Raw genomic sequence first — 19,919 nt, 5'->3', positions numbered from 1 at the left:
TGATGTAATTCTAAGCATTTATCTCAGTTTTCCTGTTCAGTATTAATCACTTCAACCCTGAATTGTGTTTGACATTGACACTCGGGCTGAGCTTGTTATTTGGCAAAAACAAGGAAGCTCATTTCTTGCCTTGCCAAGTAATGATAGAAAATGATGCCAATTTATGACCGTGTCAGACTGAGTTTGTGATGAAAGCTGTGGATAGTTTGAACTTTCTGAGGAAATTAAAATTCACACCATCGATGCTCTTCACATTCAGACAGTTTTAAAGAGGGTTTTTTTTTTATGGATGTGAGGTTGGCAGTGGTTTGAGCTCTGGTTTTCTCTTAGTTACAGCTAGCTGATTAGCTTAGCTTTGCATAAAGACTGGAAACAGGGGGAAACAGCTAGCCTGGCTCTGTTCTGATGTTAACAAAATCTGCTTACTGCATGTACATTTCTTGGCCCAGATCTGTGTCTTGTCATCACTTTTAGACTGCCCTACAAGCAACAGAGACTTCAGGACGCTACTGGACCCGGCCGGGAAAGATCTGATGTGTTAATTAATGAGCTTTGGAGGTTCTGGTAGGCTAATTGTGTTACAGAGCCAGACTACTTATTCCACCCTGTTTCCTGTCTCTATGCTAGCTAACTGGCTCCTGGTTGAAGCTTCATGGCATGGTATCAACCTTCTGATGTAACTCTCTGCAAGAAGGCATATAAGCGTATTTCCCCAAACGCAGAACTCTTATGTTAAAAAGCTGATCATGTAATTGCAGTGTTGGTTAAAATTTGGCCTCTGCTGCGAATCATCCTCCTTCTCTCCTCCCCGGTCTGTGCCTGTACTCTATCTGATTGCAACAAAAAATGTCCCAAAAATACTTAAAAACAGAGAATTACCCAAAAACCTCACAGCAGTCGATGCTACAGGGAGCCGCACTGACGAAACAATGTGATGCTAAAAAGACAAGAGGATATTATGCAATTAGGATTTGGCTTAGGCTGTAATTGGCCCTCATCACTGATCTTTCTCTCCCTGAATCCGGGCTTGGACCGAGATTCGCTGATGAACGCAGGTTCCCTGAGGTACCAGATGGTAAGATCCTGACTCAGCACAGGCTCTTCTTCTGTGGTGATTATGCACCTTTTATGTCAACACATCTCATAATCCTGCAGCCGAGCAGAGAGGCAGGCAGTTCTTCTCAAACACCCAATTGTTTTGATTTTATTTCTAACTCACACTGGATCTGGAGTGAGTGTGTGCTAATTAAACAAGTTGTTTGAAAAATAGGATTAACGAGGGGAGCAGTGTGGGTGTAGTGAGCAGCTAAATCACAAATACATACTGTAAATGCACAAATTAACTGACAGCCAAAGTTAATTACTCAAGTTTTTGCAGATGTGGGTTGAAATGAAACATTCAATCACAGAGGAGAACAGAAAACAAAGTCATCACATTTTTCTTGTCCATGAATCAGCAAATGTGATGTTACCACCCACCTCTTATTATCGAGTCTTGAATTGTAATGCTAATTTTCAGTCGAATTAGCTGAGGTGTTCAAAAATGACCTGTAATTGTAAGAGATTGGGATCAAATGGGACCAGTGAAAAACACCAGCCTTCATGTATTTACAGGTCTGATCATTTATTGATGTTATGATTGATGGTGTATGGAAATACTGTAAATCTATGAAATGCTGCCCTGCATGTGCAGATAGACTTACCTTCATACTTTATCCTGTGATGAGCATTTTCTAGGGCTTAACCTGAACTTTAAACTGATGTAAACCATGCCAGACCTGCAGAAACATATTCACATACTTAATTTACTTCCTCACATAGAAGCTCCTTGTACAGATTTCTCTCTGCCTGGTCCCCAATTTCAGTTTATACCTGCAAACAGCACCTCTTTAACCAACCACATTAATATTATAGTGTAAACTCACTCTACCCATTATAGCTTTAATTTCTGAAGTTCACCTCACTCCTTTATGATGTGATATTTATCAATTAAATTTCAGGAAATTCACGCATTTGATTGCTCTGTATTTTCTGTTACTTCATCTGATTAATTAATTTTTTGCCCATTTTCACCCTTAAATGTTGAAAAATCCATCTTTTTGTGTCTATTTATATTGCCATGTGATTCTTTTATAGTCTTAATCCCTTTTTTTTCTTATGTACATCACTTCCAGAAAGCAGAAAGGACATTCTTTTATTTCTCAGTGTCACTGCTTCAGTTCATTTCCATCTGGTGTTGCTCCTAAATCTCTGCATTTGGCTGACCTGTTGCTGCCTCCTGTCATCCAGTGCAGTGTGTTGGATGGAGTCCAGGAGCTAGTGCATATAATCCCCCAGCATGCACCGAGCACCCGCGCGTCCACAGCCAGGTTGTTGTTGCCATGAGGACAGCGAAGCAACAGGGGAACTGAGCGGCAGCAACGCGCTTCCTTCGGAGGATGAGCCTTTCAGAATGGGAGGATGAAGCTCTCTTGTGATGATATGTCTGTATGTGTCTCTCCCATTGCAGGTTTCATATGGATGTATTTTTGAGGTGGACCTGACAGACCAAAAGATGCTCTTTGCTCTTTGAATTTTCTTTACCTGATTCAAAAAATTATCCTCTGATCATCACAAAAAAAAACTTGCACTCTTTTGTTTCTTTTACTATAAAATTGCGAAAATGGAGCTATCACAATGACAAGCCCTCCAGACTGACGAGACGGTGAGTTACAATACTTGATTTTCTCTTTTCCTCCCACAAGATTACTATAATTCAGAGTCTTTTTTAGTACAATCCATTGTGGTTGAGCTCTTGAAGTTACAGGCCACAGTAAATAACTGTGATTTCACTTTGTACGCTATCTTCACTCTCAGGCATGTGCTCTCCTTGGGGAGTTCAGGAGGAGTCAGCCTCCATCAATCTGGGGATCTGCTGTCATCGCCGACAGTCTGACTATACAGCGTTACCCAGTTTCATACCCATAAGTGTGTCAGAAATGATTACCTCCTTAAAAATATGCTCTTACATGCAGACAGACATAATGTCACCCTGATTCACTCTTGCATGAATGTTGGACTTTTTTTGGTGTTTTCCAGGTGAACTGCCACAAGTTAAAAAAAAATGTAAGCGTAAAATCATTTAGGAAGTCTTAGAGATTCAAGCAAAGCTTTAGTGAGCATGCTTAATTTTATACTTTACATTTAAAGACGCAGCTCTTCCTGCGAAGTCTCAAGTCGTCAAGATATCAGTCCCAGTCTCTCTGTCCCTGTCTCTCTTCTCATATGCTTCATACTGTTGCATCCTTCAGCATAACAACATGTGAGGAGAGCTGCCAGAGCTGCAGGTGGCATCACACTTGATGCTGTTATCTTTTTTTTTTTTTTTTTTTTTTTTTAGCACTCTCTTGGCAATTTAAATAGTTTGTTTCAGTGAGTCACACATGTTTTGATGAGCTGGTCCCTTAGTCATTTTGTACCATTCTTGCTTGTCATCTCATTTTCTTGTTTTCACCTTATAAAACAATGATGTCTGTTTGCATGTTCATATGACATGTCCATCAAATTTTTGCATGAGTTCCTGCAAGCACCCTCCCTCAGTAACCCCCCCCCAAGTTATGGTTATAAAACCGTTGAACCTGGACATACTGTACTGTACACAGATATTCGCTTTTGCCGCCCCCTGGTGGTGGAATTAGCAATTGTTCAAATAAAGTGGGAGCCTTTGGTGTTCATATGTTCATCTTTGTCACATAATTAACCCCTTGACCCTCACACAACTACTCTGCTACTGTTTTGTATTTAATGGGAGTGGAAATGTATCTTGCAGCTTTATTCACTGCATTTGTTCAGTATCTGAACATCAAAAAAAAAAAAGCCTTGTTATGCAAACTTTAATGTTTTGACCTTGTTCTGACTTTTGCTGCAGCCAAATGTCCTGTGTTGCTTGAGAAACAGAAAACAAGTTCAAAAGTTTACAAAAAGGGGACATAGGACAAGCACAGATATAGGAGAATTCTGACTTTTAAATGGACCGATTGTGTTAATATTAATCTTCCTCTCTGTTGCAGTGAAAAAAAAAACTGACCAAGACAAAAGACAAAATATGATCTCTCCTCACTGCACACTTTTTTAACCTGTCACCAAAAACAAAAATAAATCAAGTTGAGGTGTTTTGTTCCAAAATCAAATCTACATTAGCTTTGAGTAATAAAGTAATGGTCCTTTAAACCTGCCTGCAAGCTGCTTCCACAGTAACTGCAGTATCTGAATTAACAAAATGTAAAATAATGAATGAATAAATAAGGAATATGTGTTCCTCTGACATTATGATTTGCCCAGAGAGAGATGATGTCTACAATAATTGAGGACCAGCAGATAATTGAGCAGTTAAGTCCTCCATGTTGTACAGGTTTGCATTTTCTCCCTAATTCTGCTTTCAAACAGCATTAATGCAACAACAACAACAACAACAACAACAACAACAACAACAACAACAACAACAACAACAACAACAACAGAGTGAGCTGACAACCTGTGCTTGTTTTTTATTAAATCCTGGTAGAGCTGTCAAGTTGAAATATAACTATCTGCAGGACTGGAGCCTGAAATAGCTTCAGTCCACAACTAGACACACTATTGTCCAGAATTAGACACATTTCTATCGATTAATAAATTTAAAGCCATTGTAAGAATGTGGCAAAGGAGGCATTTGGTAGTTTGGCTATTTCTCCTGACCAACAAGATGGTGGTCGGTGACAGGTGGTGGCTAAGGTGTCCCCCGTTTGTGTCAAGTAGATAGCAATAATTTGATTCCCTGTGATTTCACGCTGTTTTGAAGTGCAAGAAACAGGTGAAGTGTGGACGCAACCTGAGTGTGAAATGAGGAGACAGAAAGGAAGCAAGCAAGAAAACTTTACTGTGCAACACATTTAAAACAGAAGTTACAAAATGCTTTACAGGAAGAAGAAAGGGTAAGAGAGGGAGATGAAAAAGATGGAGAGGGCAATAAATACAAACAAGGAGAATTAAGTGCAGCTACAGCACATGAAGTAAAAGGTATAAAATAAGAGAAATGTAGTGAAGACAAACAAGCTTTTAGCTGCTTTTTAAGGATGATTTGGCTCGTCTGAGACTTGCAGGAGCTTGTTCCAGGATGGATGACGCAGCTGTTATCTCTGTAACTTGTCATCTTGGATTATTGCAGCACTGTAAACAACATAAATATAAACTGAAATCATTGACACTCACAGTTTGACAAAGATGATTCACCGCCATCTGACAACATTTGGCTACATCCTCCTTCACTTTCTGTCTTATTTTTTCATCACTATTTGCACATCTACAAAGACAAGGCGCTCCATCATCAGCTGTGTGGAAAATCGACTTCCTGTGCCTTCCACTTTGAACACTGTCAGCTTTCTTGTGTTTGTGTGTTACAGAAAGTGGTTTCCCCCAATTCTAACTGATGTAATGTCACTGACTAGCATCACTCTCTCAGTCTTTTCACAGCTGTCTCTGTCTGTCACATGCAGGCAGGCCACCAGATGTTTGAGGGGATTGCCATCCACCGATGGCTGAGCTGGGGAGCTCTCTACCTGTTGGCAGCAGGGGTGACATTAACATCTGAAACACGGCAGCAGTGTCCACAGTCCTGCCGCTGCAACACTGCGCTGCTGGAGGTGAACTGCTCTGACGGCCAGTTTGCTGGAGTCCCCAACGGTCTCCCACAAGACACTAAACTACTGAACTTAACACATAATAAGATCAAGACTCTGGTGCGTCAGCAGTTCCAGACTTTGACACAACTTTTCGACCTGGATCTGAGTGACAATATAATGGTGATAATTGAAGTGGAAGCCTTTCTGGGCTTGCAAAGCCTGAGAACTCTGCGTCTTGCTCGCAACCGCCTGAAGATTATTCCTGTGGGAGCGTTTGCTGGTTTGCCAAAACTGCAGTTACTGGACATAAGCAGCAATGAGATCCTTGTTTTTCTAGATTTTACTTTCCGCGACTTGGCTGCCCTGCAGTTTATGAAAGCTGCAGCTAATGACTTAGTTTTCATCTCTCATCAAGCTTTCACCGGCTTGGCCAGTCTGCAAGAGCTGCACCTCGATGGCTGCAACCTGACCGCTGTGCCGACAGAGGCGCTCACACAGCTTGGTGAGCTGAGAAGTCTTCACTTTCACCGACTGGGCCTTGACACACTGCCAAACTACTCTTTCCGTCATCTGGAGCATCTTAAGGAACTTGTCATTTCTCATTGCCCCATGCTGGAGACCCTGTCAGGAAACAGTCTCTTTGGCCTAAATCTTACATCCCTCACTGTCAGACACTCTAAACTCAGTGCTGTCCCATACATCCCTTTGCATCATCTTGTATATCTGGTACACCTTGACCTGTCTTTTAATCCAATCACCTACATTCATGGAAACCTTCTTGGAGACTTGCTCCGACTCCAAGAGCTCCATCTGGTCGGGGGATCACTGCTACATATTGAAATCGGTGCATTCAGGGGTTTGATACATTTGAGACTATTGAATGTGTCTAGAAACCTTCTCAGCACACTTGAGGTGGGAGCTTTTCATTCAGTGGACACCATAAAAACTCTGGGACTTGATGACAACCCGCTAGCATGCGACTGCCGTTTGCTGTGGGTGGTGCGAAGACGACAATATCTAGACTTTGGTGGAAATTCACCGACTTGCACTACCTCAATCCAGCTGCAGGACTGGAACTTTCTAGATTTTACTGAAACGGAGGTCCCAGGCCTGCTCACATGTCGGCAGCCTCGTATTCTGAACCGCAAACTTCAAGAAGTGAGAGTAGATCAGGGACACACGGTGGTGTTTTATTGCAACGCAGAAGGTGACCCTCCGCCATCTGTCACTTGGCTAAACCCACGGTTGAAACCTTTATCACCCACTGGTAGAATACGCGCGCTCTCTAATGGCTCACTGGAGGTTCGCTACGCTCAACCTCAAGACAGTGGTACGTATCTCTGTGTGGCCTCTAATGCGGCAGGAAATAACAGCCTGCCTGTCAGCCTGCATGTCCGAGCCTTTCCACCATCTTCTAAAACCCCCTTTCGTCTTAAAGGTTGGTTTGCTTTTCCATCTGCCTCTCCAGGTGTGAACGGAGCTCAGAAAGTCCCATTTGATATCAAGACGTTACTGATAGCAGCAACCATTGGTTTCCTCTCATTTTTCAGCTCTGTGAGCATCTGCTTCATTTTCATGTTTTTCTGGAGCAAGAGCAAAGGGCAAATAAAGCACACAGCCACAATAGCATATGTGCCACGAAGTGCTACGTCAGGTAGTAAAGGAGGGGCAGGCAACTCTACGGAGACGAGCAGGTTCACCATGAAACTAATATAACTCATAAGTAAAAAGCTGATTTTCAGGTGGTATGACTTGGTACATCAAGGGTTCATAAACTGCAAAAAGGTAAAACTTTCTAGACAGAAGTAACCAAATTTTAGAGCATGTCAACTTTTCCTACAGAAATGACTGTTGATTAATTCATGTAAACGTGAGCATGCTAGCAAAGGCCTATATTGTGCAAATGTGAAAAAGACGAGAGTAAATTGTGCTGGTATGAGCCCTTTTGGACGTTAAGAAGGTTATAATTCACATTTTCGGAACCCCAACCAAGAGATGGACTTCAGTACTTTCATGAGGCAGAAACTCCACCATAACAAAGCCTGAATATAAAACAACCAAAGTAAGCAATGTTTAATGAGCATAATGCATGTAACATGTAGAGATGTAAATGATTCAGTTAACTGCTTGTTGCTTTTATTGCTCTTGCTGATGTTAATTGTAGATATAGCCACAATTTATGCACTCAGTACAGAGAATGTACAGGAAAATAGCTCTAGGCTTGCTCGGCTGATAAACTTTATAGTTTATTGGTTTTGTTTTGTTTCTAAAGAAGAGGTGAGTAGTAGACTTATTTATCGAAATAGTGTGTAATATGTAAAATGTACCTCAGATGGTAGCCACGAGATAAGTGAGATATAATATGAATGCTAACCTTATATTAAGGTTAATGTACACAACACTTACATCTATATAGCCTGTCATTTCTACTTAATTTGATCATATATGTTTTGCTTGTATTCTAATATTGTCGCATTTACTGCTATACTCATTCTTTAATGGATGTGTGTTCATTTCCCCATAAAGCGCTTCTTATGTTTCCTCCTTAAAGTAGCATAAAATAAAATTGCTGTGCTTTCAAAAGTGTCTTTTTGTAATTTTTTTGGTGTGCCTATTCAGTGGTTCTTCGTCCAAAACAAACAAACAAAACATTTAGATGCAGTGGGCATTATGTTTGCTTTATGAATGTCTTAACTGCACAGATTTATATTTCACATTACCTCAGGAAGTCCCATAACACTGAAAATATTTAAAATACATGCTACAGCAGCCAAGAAAGAGCCACATGGACTGACAACAGCTGTAGGCTTAATCTGTCCATATGTGAACTACCAGCACATGTATCGGCCAACCTAATCCTTTTCGACAAAACTTCATTTAAACTTAAATCTATAGCAGTGGTCTGGGACCTCCAGCAGTGAGTGGACCCGGCTGCATTTGCTGTGACCCCCAAACAGCAAGTTATATAACTAGTTGTGTGGTGTCTGATCAATTTAAATTAATGATTTATTTTAACACAAAATTAATAATAACTGTTAACCACAAACTATGAGGTCTACGTAAAAGCACAAGGCAATCATATGATTTTGTAGTGTTAATTTCTACTGAAACATGATGATGACAAGACTTATGAAATGAAAATATGAACTCATTGCCACAATAAGGTTCATCCAATTTATGTTATTCCATGGCAATACATTAAGCCTCTGAGAACCTGGCAGTATCTGTCAATTACAAACACTGACGGACCGGCCGCCTTTTAAATTTACCAGCGCAATGTTAGGACATGAGTTAAGACATGAATGAATAAAACTATATGTCAAGTCAAACTACACAAGTCTTGAGTTAAGAGCAATTTATTTTGAACACAGCTTCGTACGGTAGCCCGGAAATACATCAAGTGCTCCGGATGTGGTGGTGAGCTACAAGAGGGCAACGGTTGGTGTTAGCGGTTAGCTCTGTACTCAGCTTGTGTTACTAGAAAGGAACACTTTTTATCATATTAGCGTGAATTTAAAGCGTATTCATAACTTAAATAAACATGGGTAAGAACTTATTATTTAATTAGCGCAGAGAGCAACAACGACAGAAAAAAGTCTCCCGAAACAGCCTATGACGGTTAAGTTAGCACAACATTAGCTAGCTAAATACCCAAACGTTAGCTTGTTAGTATTGTGTAGGAATTGCTGCAATGAGTCTGGTAGTTGGCCGCGAACCTAGAAAGACTGCGGGTAATCGCATGTCAAAATTATTGGATGCTGAAGAAGAGGATGAATTCTACAAGACCACTTATGGAGGCTTCAACGACGTGAGTAACCAAACTGAGAGAAAGTTGGCTAAGAAGTTAGCATTAGCCCCCAGCTAGCAGTTGGTCTCTTCATTAGCTGTTTGAAATCAACGTAATTAATTTATTTTCATCATTGCCCGAAAGGAGTACACTGCTAAATTCAATAATATTAGGCATCGTTGTAAACGGACTATAAATAAGTAACGTTTCCTGACTATTTTCATACGTATTTGTCATTGATAAGTGACAGGCGTAACATTTACCTTTAATAATGGTCCATCACAGGTTATCAGAGGCTACAAAAAAAGTCTCACAGGACAAGTATTTATTCAGCATAATATAACCTGCATGGTACCTACAGGACTGTCTCACACCTTAAACATATTTCTGAGTTGTTGTTTTTTTTCATTTTCCTAAGGGACCTATTTGATTTATTGATTATTTAATTAGCATGACCAGTCCTAATCTGACAGGCAACCAAAAAGCCCTATTATTTAGTGTTTAAACAATTCATCATCATAATATTACCCTGCAACTAAAATGGTTCAAATTGTATCAGTATTGGAAACAATGCACCAACTGCCTGCATGGTATTACTCTTAAAAGAAACATTATTGACTTAACAGGTTGACATGTTTCAAGCATTGTTTAGAAATCATTTTAAAGTACTCAATTTTCTTGAAACTAAGCTGTCTCATTAATACTAGAATCAGCTCAGTATAACACAATATAATCCAACAGTAGCACACATAACAATGCTGCTGATTCAACTATGAAGTTGAATCAATGCCTCCCCAAAACAGTTTCAGACTTTTTAACATTATGTCTTTGTAAAGGTATGATTTATTGCATATGTACCTAATAGACTGGTAAGTGAGTGGGTGATGATGATGCATTAAGGTATGATAGATATGTCAATTTTACTGTTTACATGCCATCATTCCTGGTAATCCAACACCTTTTGAACATCAAAACCACCATGTCAATGTCCGAAACTGTGACCAAAACTCCAGAATGTCCTTGCCCGGTCCGATTAACAGTTGACAAATTTGTGAAGGCTGGATTTGAATGCCAGCCTTTCCTACTTCAGATCCAAGGAGAGAAGAAAGACTATAAAAGCTTCAAGCTATATTGTGTGTCAGAACATTGCACGCTGTTATCTAATATTGCACCAGTTTAATTTAAGGCTTACATTTTCAGATGCTGATTTGTATCCTCAATTTAGAGTCAAGCTAATTTTCTTCAAACAGCTGCTGGCTCAAGGGTCCACTTGTGCTGGGGGATTTTGTTGCAGCTGCTCTGACAGTTCTGATGTTAGTCTCAGCGGAGGTTGACAAAAGAAGTGCGATTAAATAAAAAAAAAATCACAAACAAATCCTGTGATGCTGAAGGCGTCTCTCCTGGCAGTTTGATAAAACAGTGTGACCATGCCTGTGCAGGCAAGTCTGACTTATAGTGTCTGTTCAGTATTTTCGACTTGTGCCTGATGTGGGTCTTTGTCACCACAGTTTGTGTTTGCATATGTTTTCATGTTACAATGAAATACCTTTTCAGGGTTTTTCTTATCTATGCATTTAGTATTTGAGATTTTATATTCAGCAGATTTTAACACATTATTTTTCTTCATTAGAACTCTGATAGTTATGTCATACATCTTAGAAAACTCATGTCAAAATGCAGATTTCTGGGACTCTTTTAGCCATTTAGCTAATAATGACCCACTTTTTTGTTTGTGAATATGATGAGGTTCCAAGAGAGTTTATGTTCTTGTACATAAGGTGTTGGTATTATTTTGTCTCCCCCTTGTAAATTCACTCTGTGAGCCCGATTGCTGTATCACCCTGGGATTTGCTTGGTGTCAACAAACACTCAGAGAGAGCTGCCTCTCTGTATGTGTTTGTGTTACAGATCTGGCAGTGAGTGAGTGAGAGTGAGTACCTGAATTAAAAATAAACCTTCTTGTTGTGCTGGAGTGATGCTCCCTCAATAAATCTCATAGTTTAAGAAGAATTTCAGAGATTTTAACTTGGCTGCACTATCCTGCCTATACGAGTCTGATTATCTTAATTTGATAATCATTGTTTATTTAGATATTTAATTTGATTAGATAATGATGATAGGATAAGTCACCTGTATAAATTTGATCAAAGTATTATCAAAGTACATATAGAAAACCGCAGAGGAAATTTGGATTACCAAATTAACTCCAGGATGTATTCTGAGGGTTGTTGCATTATCACAGTATCTATTTCATTGTTTTTGATAAATTGTTGGCTAAATGATGCCCTTTTGTTTCCTTTCAGGAATCAGGAGATGATGAGTATCATGGAGAACATTCAGACACAGAGGATGAGGTGGACAGCGACTTTGACATCGATGAGGGTGACGAGCCAGACAGCGACCAGGAGGAGGATGCACCTCGGAGGAAAAGTCGGGTTGTCACAAAAGCATATAAGGTAGCGACAGTCATGCCTGGGAGATCTTTTTAAATGACAACGCAGCAATAATGATGTGATCTTGTGACGTAGTAATTTGGTGACAGGTTCACAAAATGCACAGGAAACTGTCAATTTTCTCTCTAAAACCAAATTTACTGGCATTCAACTGCCACCTAGTTTTTGTCCTTGCATTATCCTGTGAAGTATTTTCCTAAGTCTATGTGCACAACATATAAAATGTAGTTTACTTTCATAAATAAGCTGTTTTTTTACTGTTCCTGCTCTGTAGCTGCACTGAAGCTGTTGGTTGCCTAAAGCCATCCTCTCAACAGGAGCAGAAAGCATAATTGTTTGCTTTTATCTGTGGCTGTGGAATTACAATTTGTTACTGTGTGGTCACAAGCAGGCATTTCTAATTTTCATTGAGAAAAGAGTGTGCTTATTTTGCCCATTCCTCATACACACATGAAATAGATTTGCTGTTAGTAGACTTTTTGTCTTTGTTTAATCCAAGGAACCTATAAAGGTGGCAAAACCCAAACCCAAAAGACCCTCTGAGGAACAGAAGAAGACTGAGAAAGCTAAAGTGGAGCTCAAAAGGAGAATTCCACAAGAATTCCAAGATTTTGGCGAGAGTAAGATTTCTATAAACCTACCTCCCCATAAATGAACCAAAAACGCTTCTCTTAAATTGTTTAACACACTTTAACATATGAATACGTTAGGGTGTTTTGAGCTGTATGCTTTAATCATTCTTAAGCTCGGAAGTCTGTGCGACAGTCGACCAGTGAACATACCAGAAAGACCAACCTGCGCTTGCAAGAACGTCAGGATGCCCCTCGGAGACGGAGAGGCGCTCATCGTGACCGGCCTCTTACCCAGGAAGAACTGCTGGCCGAGGCCAAAATAACAGCTGAGATCAACATTCGATCTTTAGGTAAGAACATGTCGGCCAAGAGAGTTTTGCTTCAAAAATGTTCTGTTGTCGAATGTCATGTATCATTGCACAGGCAGAAAAGAGAAGTACGGCAGTATCTCCTCCTAACAGACATTAGGCCTCTTGTACTTTGCTGCTGTGCTAAGTCCATAACCTCTCCAGCAGCTGTGGAAGTGTCAGTCCATCAGAAGACATCATGACTCTATGAGACACAAATGGTTTGTTTGGGGTATTTACAGTATAGGTAGAAATTTAGTTGATTTTGTCCTGAACCAGATGTCACTCGCTTCAATGTGAATCAATGTGGCCCATCTGTTTGGCAAAGAGACACATAGTAAATATTGTATGATGATTCATTTTACTACTGATCGTCATTAATATGAATTTACCAATGTATTGTCTCAGGTTGTTTCTCTTAATAACAGTACAGTTGATACATGGATTCCCCTATTCATTTTACTTTCTGTATCTAGAGAACTATGAACGCCTGGAGGCAGACAAGAAGAAACAAGTCCACAAGAAGCGGCGATTTGAAGGACCAACCATCCGTTACCATTCAGTCCTGATGCCACTGGTCTCTCACTCTGTCCTAAAAGAAGAAAACGTAGATGTGGAAGGGTACGTATGTTTTAAAATGTTATTTGTCAGACAGAATCCTGAAACATTTGCTTTAACTGACTTCTATGTCATTTGGCAACAGTTTGACCAAAGCCAAAGTTAACATAAAAAGACACATAGATGAGGAGACCTTACATAGAACAACAGCATATAGTATGTTTTTATGAAAATAGTCAGTTTTGTCATATTCCCTATTTCCCAAAGGTTGGATCAGGACGTCCCTCAGACTGCGCCACAAAATCCCACCACGCCCTCCCAGCAGCCTGCCGGAGGCCTGTGCTCCCGTACTTACATAACATTCAGTGACGACGAAGCTTTCGAGGCGGCCTTTCCACACAGCGCCCAGTCAAGTCCTCAGCTTCCCGTCCAGGAGGTTTGTCCTGTCACCCACAAGGCCGCACTGTACAGAGACCCAGTCACTGACATACCTTATGCTAACACACGAGCCTTCCGCATCATCCGAGAAGCGTACCGTAAATACGTGGCTGCGCACGGATTTCCAAACACTTCGGGAGGGGTGACGGGACTTGACTCCTCTGCAGCGAAGGGTGCCCGCCAGAAAATGCTTGTCAAGCAAAGTGCTGTGGGAACATAGATTAGTCTCAAAAAGAATGTAGGAAATATGTCTTTGGTTCATTATTAAATGTGTTCGTTCACTGAAAGTGACTCGTGAGTGACATGAGTAAAAACCAGAAGCAGCTGTTGGCCACCACAACGGGGTAAATACCATTTCTTCAAACAAATGACTACGTCTAGTCTGATCCACACAAAGTATCATTGGCACCAGAAATTTGATGTAAAAGCTAAAAGTTTGGCAGTCACTGAGATTAATACATTACAGTTATTGAATCAATTAAAAGCACAGACAAATATTTTCAGTGCTACATTTGATTGGATAACAAAAACTTAAAAGAACTCAGCAAAAATAACATTACAAACAAGTCAGCTGGTGCATTCCCTTAAACTGCAAATAAAGCCTTACGTGTAATGTGTCATGTACAGAAACTCATTTTGTACATTAATACTCTGACAAATACACAAATACAGGTTGAGCGGATGGAAAACTGCAGGCTGTAGATCTCCGTCTGAACATTGGCAGCTTTTTTTTGTAAATGCCTTTTTTATTGTCAAGATATTTGCTTTCTACAAATGTACATATTTCTCAACAAAAATAAATATTTCAGTCTTGGAATAATTCACATTTCCTCTTTTTATGAACTCTGGTTTATGCCACATTTCACAAACATGAAACACTGAAACAACAGCTACACTGAAAGGCCTCCTGTGGAACAGCACACTGAAAACATGACCATCTGTTTATTGTTTTAATCTGTAGTCATGAATTACAGCCTGTATCATCCCATCATCATCATATTAAAATTGATTTCATCTGTAATGCCCTTCACAACTTCAGATCCACCCTGAATCTACAAAAACTGGGTAGCCAAACTAGTTTAATCACATGAAATCAGCTTTAGGTGCAGGGGTTTAATTTACTGCCTGTATCTGGCAAGTCATCGCCAGTTTTAATTGAAGCATTCAAAGCTGTAATTCCTCCCTGTTATTCCTCAATTAAATTCCAACAGAACAATAAGCATAAAAATATGACAGAATTCAGTCTGTTATTGTCAGAAAACATGTCTTTCTTTCACTTTTAATGCCCCAATTTTTATATATATATATTGTATAGTCCGATATTCAGATTCAAATTCAGATTTCCACAAACTACTTCTCAACAAGACGGAGGAACAAGACATCTGAGCCACATAAACCACATTACAGAATGTAATGAAGCCAGACAGCCGATTTGCAAGCATTTTGAATATGTTTGAGCTGGTCGTGAAGCTGTTAGAAAAGATGTTGTTTCTGTTCATGGTTAATAACAGAAAATTGTTTGACCTTCTGTCTTGGGTGTCACAGCGTACAATGCTGCTGTGTTGATCCCTCAAGGACCTTAAATGAGGTTTTCTATATTTATTCCCACAGGGCACAATAACAGAACAACAGAGTCATCCTGAACGCCACTGAGTGCTTGACTAGCCTCAACACCTCTGACCCCTCACACACTGAACACAAATCACTCCCCAGCACAGCGTCCTGTAGCTTTTGGCCATCTCGACCAGCCTCCGTTACATAAAAGCCCACCGGGAACAAAAATACTGTAAATGTTTAACCACACGTTTAATTTCCAGGGGTAAAAATTCGTGCTTTGAAATACAACGGATGCATTTTCACATTCTGTGTCTTGTAAGCAAGAGTTTATTTCTCAGCTGCATTACGGCATCTTTGACTTTCACGCTTCAGCCGGGAACACGATGGATGAAGATGACGGCGTCATGGCTGACTGGTGAAGTCGACCTTGGATCCCTCTGGAGTTTCAGGTTCAAATCCTGCTGAGTCTGCCCTCGTGTCAGTTTAGCCCTCAGCAGATGGTTCAGGCAGAAATTTTACCTTTGCATGAAAGCTCCCAAAATTCTGTTTATACATTGCTGCCAAGAGGATCGTGTTTCACTCAAGCGGATTTTTTCCTGCTGTTCCTGTTATGTCCCGATGATGTTGAGCAGAGCAGTCAACCACGTCTTTGTTCTGTGTCATAAATAACTGGGCCACTGATGCAGAAACGCTCAAGCTTCAGTGAGTTCTTTACCTGTCAGCTGGTCTTTGATTAAAACAAGCGAATATGCTTTTTCAGCTCATGTTGAGACCACATCCCTGATTCCTGACCTTTGCTTATGTTCTCGCTTCAAATGCTCTGTAAACTCTGGCTCTTTTGCTGGTTTATGAAAAATATGGACCTTTTTTTCCCTTTTTTACAACTTAAAGTAGAACCATAGCATTATTTTGCTCATCTATTGTTTCTACAGTTTCAGTTTCTTAAAAACGAAAAACAAGCAAATTGAAGATGTTAAACTGTTTTTTGGTAAATTGCAATGATTTGGCATGTTTCCGCCATCTCTTGCTTTCACTGAGTAAACCGATTGAGAAAAAAATTTGCGTAAAGCTGAAATAGTTGGTCGATTAAACAAGCAGTGGATTGCCAGAAAAATAATGTGCATAATAATATGTTAATTGTAGAAATCTTTTTCATGAAAAAAAAACAAATATTCCCTTGTTCCGACTTGGATTTTATACCATTCCATGTTTTCAGTTTGATTGCGTACAAAACGAGATATTTGGAGAACAATCGATCAATCTTGCAGCCTTAGTAAGAGTTATGTCTTCCATGACTCTGGGCCAAACTCATCTTTCAAATTGCTTAAACCTTGTGTTGGATGTCTTTAACCAGCACTTGCATCAATTAGGACCTTTTAAAATGCTGCCATGTTGCACAGCTGTAGGTAAATAGTGCTACCAACTAAGCTAACAATCCATTTTGCAACTGGAAGTCACAGACATGAAAGCTGATTTTCGGTTATCATAAAGACCAAAATGTCACATTTAACTTGAGGACTGTACCTTTGATGGTGAGGCCAAAGTTCCTGCAATAAACCAGGCTGCTCAAATGATGCCGTAATTAAAGATCAAATCGACTCTGTGGTCTCAGACATGACAAACTATGCTGCTGAAGGGAAGAGCAGAGGCGGATCAGCCATCTGGAAGTTTTCCTGGTGGGCCGTCCGACTGATCTTACTTGCCCTTCATTTGTCATGTGCTGAGTTGACAGCGACAGACTGATTGTATTGTGTTATTCACGACAGTCTGCCTAACAAATCAGCATCGAACGCCCCAAGACCAGACAAAGAAGATCCCCTCTGACTGATGTGAACAAAAAACTGCAAACAGATTCATTTTTCTGGTCGCAGAATAAACAAGTATTAGCTATGCTTACGGCAGAATAATGTGCTGATTTGGCAATTAAACAAGTCCTTTGGAGAAACGGGTCCAGAATAGGATGAAAGGCCTGTGGAAGGATGGCTAAAAAAAGGAGTGGTGGGTGTAGCAAAGACACATTGTCTCAGAATATTCTCACCTCTCCTTTTTATTGGTTTAGATGCATCATTCAGCACATCCCATGCACACTTTGTGCAATGTCAACAATACATTGTCACATTCTTCCGCATTAATGCCCAAAGTCAGACTGCATTCAGCACACAGCTATCTTCACTTCTTGAGGATGCAGATTTTCAAAGAACACGCTGCACATAACCACATATAAAGGTTTTGAGTTGTCATGGTGTCACTTTACATTCACACCAACAGCCGAAGCAGCAGGAGGCAGATTGAGAAAAAAGGCTTTTATTTTATCATGACTTTTCAATTCCATCAACCTCAGTACTTGTTCTTTGAAAGCTACTGCTGCCCACACAGTGTGCCACTTGCTTTGGCAAAGAAAAAAAAAAATTAATTCAAAAATAACAAGTTATCCCTTAAAGCGATGATGATGGATTCAGTGTCGGGCAGAGCCAGCGTCTCTGGTGGATAGACGGATGCAACGTATGCGGTCAAAATCTTTAGTTGGTCGTGTTTTTACAAGCGTTGCATTCCTCATATCATCTGCAACAACAGAATACTGAAAGCTTTGTCTCCCACATACTGCACAGTGCATATGGTACCAATTGAACAGTTTTCAGAACAGGAAGAGAGGGAACTGCATTATCGCTCGTTCTCGTGTGGTAGTTGCCATGGAGACGAGTGTAGGTGGTGTACTGTGCTGTACTCTGTGCTGTACTCCTTCCCTTGTCCTCTCCCCTCTTCTGTTGCCCACCCTCTCTGTTCTGCTATCTGCAGCATCCGCGTAACTTTCAGTCCTCCTCATTCGCTCGAATCTCTCTGCTCCTTCTTTGCATTCTGGCGGATTTGCGTCGAGCTGTTTTCCAGTTCGAGCTGCACAGTCGCGTTATGTGCAGAGCCTGTCGTGAAGCCCCAAAACAGCATCAAACTGACAGAAAGTTAAATTGGGTTGAGAGCATGTAAGACTCTGCTCTTTGCGGATTCAAAAGGTTTACATGAGTATCATTCTCCACGTTTATTTTTGACATTATAGCAACGTTAATACATCATTTTCTTCATATTTTACGACTGACGGCCTATTTTGTTCTGCTTAGATCCCCCAAATCCTCCTGGATTTGTCTTTTTTTCTATAAATTTGTTTCTTGCTGACCATCCAGTTTCTCGCTCGTGCTTTGTCAATCGCTTCTTTTTTTTACAGACCTGCTATTCTTTTATCAGTTTCCATGGAGATGTGTGTTTCTGTGTGTGTATGGGCATGTGTTTGTGTGCATGCGAGCGAGGGTTGAGAGTGACAAGAGTGGCAATGTGTCATTTCCAGTTTGTGTTTTTTGTGTGTATTCATGAAGACTGCATGTGCCATCCAGTGTCTCAAGTTCATTTTTGACACTCAGTAAAATCACTGATGTTTGCTTCAGCCTATCTAGTTCTATAAAATCTTATACTTTGCTCTTTGTCTCTCTCTCTTTGTGTAGATGGATTACACTTTGAATCCCAGTAAGATGGCCGTAGTAAAACCTGAACAAACTCCAGTTTATATCAGGAAGATAAAAGAATAACATGAGAACAAAAGCCATGTCCGTCTTTAGGCACGACGATGCTTTAATGCAGTGGGTTTGTCCTCCTTGTGTATTTTGAACAGCTTCAACCCTAAATGATTCATTCAGAGGATTATTACCATTTAGGAAAAAGGTTATCATTACCCACGTCTCAGTTTCCTAACAATTTTTCTCTCCACAATGTACCACCAGCCTCATGTTTGCTATATAGTGACAGAGGATCCCTTCTTTATCTGGGATTTATGTAATACCGTCTTTATATATGTGCCCACGAAATGATCTATGACACACTCAGGATTTAACAATTAGAAATACACATTTACGTAACATGTTTACGTGGCCGATATCAAAATAAACATGCTTTGAGGCAGAACAATTGCCGGTGCCTCCACACGTCTGCTGTCTGGATACCTTGAAATATGGCCAAATGTCTCCAGATTTTAGCTGTCCATTGTTTTTTCACTTTCTAATCAATCAGAAGTTGGTTTGTCAGATTCTGTGCGTTAATGCGACTGGCAACCCTGAACGCAGCAGTACAGCATTTGAGCTCCCATCCTGAGAGGAGAATGGCCGCTCTGTGAACATGTTCTATATGAGGGTTCAACGGTCTGAGTTTGTCAAATCTTCTGAAGTCTTTTTAGCACAAAATTGTCTTTTTGTGCTACAGTACGTCCACTACATCTCAGCAAGGGGACACTGTCCAAACACAAAGCGAAGTTCATCCTAAAGATTGTAACTTTGGCTTTAATTGGCTGAGACTGCTGAACCCTGGTGTTCGCTTCAGCCGCCTCTAAAGCGTTTCTACCTGCCATGGGGAGCATGGAGCTACAATAGCATAATGTCACCTGTGAATCTGGTGGGAGCTTGACAAAGTTTGAGAAACTAACCCTGATGATGTCATAGTGATGTCATTGGGGTTATCTCAATTTGGTCTTGTAAACTGCTGTTTTGGAACAGAAAACCTGCATTATAAACTGATATGGAGTTTTAAAA

At 40.3% G+C, this 19,919-nt stretch overlaps 2 protein-coding genes across 3 annotated transcripts; both read left to right on the top strand.

The window, feature by feature from the left end:
* Positions 1–2,353: 2,353 nt before the first annotated feature.
* LOC139345599 (leucine-rich repeat and immunoglobulin-like domain-containing nogo receptor-interacting protein 1) lies at positions 2,354–8,222 on the top strand. 2 transcript variants are annotated; one of them, XM_070984299.1, is made up of 3 exons: positions 2,354–2,487; positions 2,669–2,704; positions 5,514–8,222. In XM_070984299.1, the coding sequence occupies exon 3, from the start codon at positions 5,526–5,528 to the stop codon at positions 7,353–7,355; it is 1,830 nt and encodes a 609-aa protein (XP_070840400.1). In that variant the 5' UTR covers positions 2,354–2,487; positions 2,669–2,704; positions 5,514–5,525; the 3' UTR covers positions 7,356–8,222. The 2 variants fall into 2 exon arrangements, with proteins under 2 accessions (XP_070840400.1, XP_070840399.1); XM_070984298.1 differs by having other exon boundaries at positions 2,389–2,487; positions 5,480–8,222.
* Positions 8,223–9,034: 812 nt separating this feature from the next.
* On the top strand, positions 9,035–14,623 carry vps72a (vacuolar protein sorting 72 homolog a). The gene is made up of 6 exons (XM_070984716.1): positions 9,035–9,447; positions 11,730–11,882; positions 12,379–12,499; positions 12,625–12,801; positions 13,275–13,419; positions 13,624–14,623. Exons 1-6 carry the CDS (start codon positions 9,331–9,333, stop codon positions 14,012–14,014), a joined length of 1,104 nt encoding a protein of 367 aa, XP_070840817.1. The 5' UTR covers positions 9,035–9,330; the 3' UTR covers positions 14,015–14,623.
* The last annotated feature ends 5,296 nt before the right edge of the window (positions 14,624–19,919 follow it).

This window comes from Chaetodon trifascialis, chromosome 17 (assembly GCF_039877785.1).
Source record: "Chaetodon trifascialis isolate fChaTrf1 chromosome 17, fChaTrf1.hap1, whole genome shotgun sequence".
Classification (NCBI taxonomy): domain Eukaryota; kingdom Metazoa; phylum Chordata; class Actinopteri; order Chaetodontiformes; family Chaetodontidae; genus Chaetodon; species Chaetodon trifascialis.
This window is presented reverse-complemented; position numbering and strand designations above follow the sequence as displayed.